This window comes from Salvelinus fontinalis, chromosome 9 (assembly GCF_029448725.1).
Source record: "Salvelinus fontinalis isolate EN_2023a chromosome 9, ASM2944872v1, whole genome shotgun sequence".
NCBI lineage: Eukaryota > Metazoa > Chordata > Actinopteri > Salmoniformes > Salmonidae > Salvelinus > Salvelinus fontinalis.
The window spans coordinates 23,922,713-23,929,766 of NC_074673.1; the positions used below are offsets into that span (position 1 = coordinate 23,922,713).

General features: G+C 39.7%; 1 protein-coding gene across 2 annotated transcripts; it reads left to right on the top strand.

The window, feature by feature from the left end:
* The first annotated feature begins 3,572 nt into the window (after window positions 1-3,572).
* LOC129862295 (PCNA-associated factor-like) lies at window positions 3,573-6,771 on the top strand. 2 transcript variants are annotated; one of them, XM_055933793.1, is made up of 4 exons: window positions 3,573-3,736; window positions 5,171-5,254; window positions 5,429-5,603; window positions 6,057-6,771. In XM_055933793.1, the coding sequence occupies exons 1-4, from the start codon at window positions 3,691-3,693 to the stop codon at window positions 6,094-6,096; spliced, it is 345 nt and encodes a 114-aa protein (XP_055789768.1). In that variant the 5' UTR covers window positions 3,573-3,690; the 3' UTR covers window positions 6,097-6,771. The 2 variants fall into 2 exon arrangements, with proteins under 2 accessions (XP_055789768.1, XP_055789767.1); XM_055933792.1 differs by lacking the exon at window positions 3,573-3,736 and adding an exon at window positions 4,442-4,777.
* The last annotated feature ends 283 nt before the right edge of the window (window positions 6,772-7,054 follow it).

Below are 7,054 nucleotides of genomic sequence, written 5' to 3' on the forward strand. Positions count from 1 at the left end.
ATTTAGGCTCCAAATGTCCACCGTGTTAGGTTCCACCTTTTTAGGATTATGCAACTTACAGGTTGTAAAATGCACCGAAAACAAATGAAGTGCCTGAGCTTGACCAATATATTTTTCTGAAAGTCAAATATCCTTTTTCTGATTTAGAATAGTAAAACAATTTAAAAAATATATACTTTTCCAAAAAATTGTTATAAAGTCCAAAAGCCACCACATTGTAGGAATGATCCAGGTGGGACATAACATGTATGTGCTTGCATTAGTCCAGTGGTTCTCAACCTTTTTCAGTTACTGTACCAGCAACAGAATGTTGCACTGCCCATAGTACTCCTGAAGTACCCCCTCGTGCATTTTACCAGTAGTTCTATGCTCTCATGAGTCTTCAAGTACTCCCGTGGCTAGGCCAAGTACCCCGGTCACTAGTTACCACTGCCAAAGGCATAAATCCTGCCTATTTTTACATTGCTTCTCAAAATCTGATTTTAAACCTAACCACACTGCTAACCTTATGCCTAGCTTTAAATTATTGTAATATTTTGTTTATACATTTTTACTATATACCCATTTTGACTTTGTGACTGTGGCAACTAGTGACAACCTATACTGAACAAAGATATAAGCTCAACATGCAACAAATTCAAAGACTTTACTGTTACAGTTCATATAAGAAAATCAGTCAATTGAAATAAATGCATTAGGCATTAAGCTATGGATTGCACATGACTGAGAACACAGATATGCATCTGTTGATCACAGATACCTTTTTTTTTTTTTAAGTAGGGGCGTGGATCACAAAAACAGTCCGTATCTAGCATGACCACCATTTGCCTCATGCAGCACGACACACCTCCTTTATATGGAGTTGATCAGGCTTTTGATTGTGGCCTGTGGAATGTAGACCCATTGCTCTTCAATGGCTGTGTGCAAAGTTTCTGGATATTGGCAGGAAATGGAACACGCTGTCGTACACGTCAATCCAGAGCATCCCAGACATGCTCAATGTCTGATGAGTATGCAGACCAGGGAAGAATTAGGACATTTTCAGCTTCCAGGAATTGTGTACCGATCCTTGTGACATGGGCCGTGTATTATCATGCTGAACATCAGGTGATGATGGCGGCGGACTAATGGCACGGCAATGGGCCATTCACAATCTCATCACAGTATCTTTTTGCATTCAAATTGCCATTGCGATAAAATGCTATTGTGTTTGTCTGTAGCTTATGCCTTGCCATACCATCACCCCACCACCATGGGGCACTCTTCACGTTGTTGACATCAGCAAACCACTTGCCCACATGAAACCATACACATGGTCTGAGGTTGTGGGCCGGTTGGACATACTTCCAAATTTTCTAAAATTATGTTGGAGGCGGTTTATGGTAAAGAAATTAACATTCAATTCTCTGGTGGACATTCCTGCAATCAGCATGCCAATTGCACACTCCCTCAAAACTCGTGTTGTGTGTGACAATATACGCACATTTAATTGTCCCCAGCACAAGGTGCACCTGTGTAATGATAATGCTGTTTAATCAGCTTCTTGATATGCCACACCTGTAAGGTGGATGGATTATCTTGGCAAAGAAGAAATGCTCACTAAACAATTTTGTGCACAACATTTGAGAGAAAAAAGCTTTTTGTGTGTATGGGAAATTTCGGGGATCTTTTATTTCAGCTCATGAAACATGGGATAAACACTTTACAAGTTATGTTTATATTTTTGTAAGTGTAGTAGGCTGCTAGGGAGTAACTAGCCCCCCCCTAAGAACAATGTTTAACTGCTGACACAAAAAAGCAATGTTAGGGGGAAAAAAATGGTATGTGGATGAAGGTCATACTGTGGCGAATAAACTATTAAGGGAAATAAATGGCTCCAGTTCACACTTTTGTTATTTCATGAAATGTTGTTTTTAGAAAGGGGCATGTACCGGGTTAGCTCCACCCATGGGGTAACTGTTACCCTGTTAGAAAATTATGGCATAGGGTTTTAAAAATCTATTTTTGTAAGTTTTATTTAAATTATTTAGGAAGTAATACTTAATAGTTAAGTCTAGTTGTCTTGTTTTAATTATTTATATTTACATTTAAGTCATTTAGCAGACGCTCTTATCCAGAGCGACTTACAAATTGGAAAGTTCATACATATTCATCCTGGTCCCCCCGTGGGGAATGAACCCACAACCCTGGCGTTGCAAGCGCCATGCTCTACCAACTGAGCCACACGGGACCATTTAAATAAAATATGAGGGGGGAATGGTGTTGCACGTCACCATTAATATCCGCACTATGAGGAGGTTTGATGTAAAGTCCCTCTTTAACTCACCTCCATATTCATTTTCTTTGCTGTTCCTTTTCCATACAATCCATTATGTACAACTACACTAAATATTATTTGAATAATGCAAGATTTTACATCTCTGCAGTCTTTAAAATGATATTCAGGAGCAAAAGATTTACAATGGTTGTTTTCAATTCATTAAAAATATTAATTGGAATATAATATTGGAATGGAATATACCTAAAAACATTAAATACCATTGGAATATAACATTTAATAACAATAACTCAGTGTAACATTGGGGTGGCAACTCTCTTTATGTTCTGCTATTGCACAATTCTAATTTGTACATTGGTCACAAATAAAGCTATCGCCAGTCAAATTGAAGCACAGGGGCTAGTTACCCCCTAGTAGAGGGGGCGAGTTGCTCTCACACTCATCCAACATATTATTACTTTACAAAAAAATGATCTACATTTTTCTCTCTAAACAAGTGGATTATTTATATTAATGCTTTCCTACTTGTATATTTAAAAAACAATTATAGATCTAACTTAATTGGAATATATCTACAAAATTTCATTTAAAAAAAATCAATTTACCACAAATAGTTTTGTTGAAATATCTCCAAAAGTTGTAATGACACAGAGGAAATGTTTTGTTGAAGAAGAGCAGTGGCAGCCAGGGAAAGTGTTAGGGAAATAATTTGTTCACATCTTGTGAATTACAGGGGGGGGGGGGGCAGATACCACTGCATTAGTCGATTAGTGGAGTGTGTGTGTTAAGCTCCAGTAGGCGAAGCCAAGGACAGCGCAATAAGAAGATTCGCTAAAACTGCTTCTCCAATAGAAATCCCCGATCACACTTGTAGGCGATGTTATGGCGACGTTGGCTAACTAAGCTCATGCGCAGAAATATGTCATCGGGTCTAAGCAAAGATTTTTTTTTAACTATCTGTGGTCTGAGGATCGTCTCGCGCCAAACTGCGCATGTGCAACCCGTCATATACGGCACAAATTAAAACTTGTCACTTTCACGAGGTTCAAGTAATAACATGTTCAACTAGTTAAGAAATTCTCTCGAATCTAGGTTGTGCCTTTAGATTTCGAGAACATTAACAACTAGGAAGACATTTCTGCCTCTCATTGACTTCTCAAACCCCGGCCTGGTCTGCTTCGCAAATGTTCCCAGAAGTATTGCAATGTTGCGCCTCTGGGTTTAGAAACTCTGTGGCAAGGCGTTCGTGAAGGGGAGGGAAATAGTTACCTAACCAATTACGTCAGAGACGGCAAAACACACACTCGTCATTTAAACCCAAGCGGGAAAGCAGAATGAACATTGGGCTGTCGTGAAATCTCCAGTGAAGGTCCACGTCCCGTTTGTATTTTATTGGTGAAAATTAGGACAACATGGTGAGGACGAAGGCAGACAGTGTCCCCGGAACTTACAGAAAAGGTAATGTTCTGCAATCAAAACCTGATGAATATATAATTAGCTTGCTGGTTGAGTGCGGAACTGGAATCGCTAACGTTAGCTACTTAATTACCGTAGCCAACTGTAGTTTTGCGAACATAATTGCCACTCCTACATTTTCTATTTTTGATTAACGTGATCGATTTAATTGATTAGCTAACATGATTGATCGGGTTAGTCGCCTGTCTCCCGCCATTTCAATAGAATCGTGAACACCGCGCGTGCCAACCCAGCCGGATGTTGCATTATCTAGTTAGGTATGTTCTCACATCATCATTTGTGCAGGATTGGATTGTTACCCGAAACTTTACTTGCATCAATAAATTACATTTTTGATCGTCACTGTACAACTAAAGATTAGATAAAGAATTGGCGTAACATGTCGTTATTAACGTCTTTGGTTAGCTAACGTTGGCAAATTTTTGTAATTCATTATCCTCAATCTGGCGGTAACTTCGCCGCCCAAATTAAGGAAGCCAGCAATACATATATGGCGGTGTCGATTACTTTGCCAGATCAGACTAAACTATGCATTACAATATAGCTACTAATACTTTGCTTGTAAAAAATTACTTGTTAAAAGTAAACTCACTCCATTCCGTTGAAATATGTGCAACCGCGACATTCAAACGAGGCTGCAAAGAAAACTAATGGGACTGTGTTGACTTCAAAATCGGGTGGGGGTGAACTACGTTTCTATTCAAGCGTTGATCGACATGGTAATGACTATAGTATTGGAGAAAAGTTGAGAACTGACCCTCGTTATATCATGACGTGTAATGCCGTAACGTACAGCACGCATAAAGCAACGATTTGTCTTACAATCTCTGTCCGCCAGGTGTAGCACTTCTCTCATCGTTTAAAAACAAGAAATGGACAGTGACGGGTAAGAGGGGAGACCTAGTCATTTTTTTGCGTCATCACTGCACGCATCATGACTCTCAAAGCCGATGTTTACTTCTGAAGATCACTTTAGCACCGCACTAAAAACCCGATTCAAATTTGACACAAACCTTCAAATAGGTATGTAATGACACATATAAACTCTTTTATAGTGTTTCATTTACATTTTAGAGGTGATAAGTTGGACAGATCGAGTGAAAAAAAAAAAAAAAGTTTTCCCACACGATATCTGTCCTAATCACTATCGCGCATTAGTTTCGCTTCCCCACCTGCCATTTTTAAAAAGACCCGACGGAGCTCATTGCCTTGTTGAATTATGCTGAAACAGGCAGCGTGGAGCTCGTGTCATTGATTTTGTTGGAAAGGGGAGAAATTGTGCTTTACAATGGTATTAACATTACAGTTGATCTGGAAGTATTACGTTTTTGGGGCGCTAAAATAAGGTAAATTGTACGGACCAAGGCGATGTACAAAAGTGAGTGAGTTTACGTTAACTTATTTATACATTTTCAGCTGTGGCTGCATCTGCACCCAGGAAGTCATTGGGTGCCTCGAGTTCTGCTAATGCATTAAGCAGCTCTCAAGCAGGCACACCTGGTGAGTCATTATTTCATTGACCTCAAAAGTAACATTGACTACCTAATAACCATATATTTCTATGTAATCCTAGTTAGATGAGACATTTCTGGTAGATGACAAACAACTTGCCTCCAGATGAGTTTCTTGCACATATTTTCATCACTGGTGAGGACTCTAAATGTTGTTTTGCAGCAAAGAGTAAATTTGCTGGTGGTAATCCTGTGTGTCCTCGGCCCACCCCAACTTGGCAGAAGGGAATTGGAGATTTCTTTGGTGGGCCCAGCAGGAAGCCTGACAAAGAGAACCACCTCCCCCAGTCAGATGATGAAGAGGCCGGAGTCAGTGGAGTGTCCAAGTCATCCAGGAAGTACGTTCATTCTATTAAGCATCGTTTTAGGATTAGTCTAAAAGCGGCCCCAAAATGCCTACCGCTTTAGTGCTTGCAGAAGTTCCTCTTAAATCTGTTCCAAAAAACGTTCCCAATAGAAAGTGTGTTCTGATTGTTAAATGCAATGTTTTGGGAACAGATTCTGAACTTTTTATAATTTTTTTATACACCTGTGCCTTGTGGAGGTATTTTGCCAAAGCAGAATCAATGGGTTACAAGTACAGTCCTGCTGTTTCTGGAAATGTATTGAACCACGTTTGAATGTACATCTAGCTGTTTGTCTGCAAGTTATCCATTGTTGAGCCAGGCTTCAAATTTTCAGGATGCATCTATGATTTTCAGTGCGCTAAGCCAGTTCAAATTTAATTATGGGCGAAACAGCATTGATTCCATATTTGCTGGCCTATCTAATGTCAATCACTCGCCTTTCAGTTCCAGACCACTGCCTGCTGAGGATGCTGAGGGTGAATGAGCTTAGCCAATGGTGCCCCACTTGAAAAGCCATTGCCTCTAATACTTGAATGGGTTGGGTATATCTTTGTATATAATTATTGATTAATTCATGTTTTTGTACAGATGTTTAATAAACTTTTTTTTATTAAGCTTGATTCCATAACGTTGTCACAACCTGGGTGATATTTGATAGTCAACTCTTGTTTGAGGCCCACATCAAGTGTGACCTTGGTCTTAATTTATAATTCTACTGAACATTGACGGGTTATGACCTATGCTATCACAACCTGCAGCTGAGCGACTTATCCACGCCTTTATCTCATCCTGTTTGGACTATTGTAGTGCCCTGTTGGCGCAGTTGACCGCATCCTACCCCACACATACCCTTTGCTCCTCCAGCTCCCTTCAACAGACTAAACTATGGGTGACACGGCTTTCAGTTGTGTGGCTCCTCTGCTGTGGAGCGCACTGCCAGGCCTGCAGAGACTATGGCTTTGTATAAGGCACAACTACAGGCTGCTGTTCAGAACAGTTTAAGGATGTGTTAATTCTGTTCTGTCAATTGGCTCTGACACCTGTGTATAACCTTGATGTCTGCATACTATGTTCTGTGTTGGATTGTTTTAATTTTCTTTGGTGCCTTGGGTGAGAAAAGCACTTACATTAAATTATTATTCTATTCCTGCTTCCAAAATCTAGTCTTCTATTGGGTCTCAAAGTTGTAGTTGTGATATTTTGTGCGTCCGGGTTTCACTTATCAACTCAATTATAGATTGCCGTGATGGTAAGTCTCAACCTTATCAGTAGATTCCCTGCATGCCTAGCAATTTCTGAATTTAAAAAAATATATATATTTTTGCTAATATCTTGTAATAGCTACTACTAGTAGATGGCACTAGATCGTTAAGGTCAAACTAGGCGCTTCTGCCATAAACTAAAAGTGTATGGTAATGAGGAAAGACTGAGCACTACTTGAT

Excerpts from the sequence above, each read along its gene's own strand:
- LOC129862295 (XM_055933792.1), top strand. The coding sequence starts at position 4,705 with ATGTTTACTTCTGAAGATCACTTTAGCACCGCACTAAAAACCCGATTC. Across the intron at positions 4,778-5,170 it reads TGACACAAACCTTCAAATAG|CTGTGGCTGCATCTGCACCC; the intron begins GTATGTAATGAC and ends ATACATTTTCAG. Across the intron at positions 5,255-5,428 it reads CTCTCAAGCAGGCACACCTG|CAAAGAGTAAATTTGCTGGT; the intron begins GTGAGTCATTAT and ends GTTGTTTTGCAG.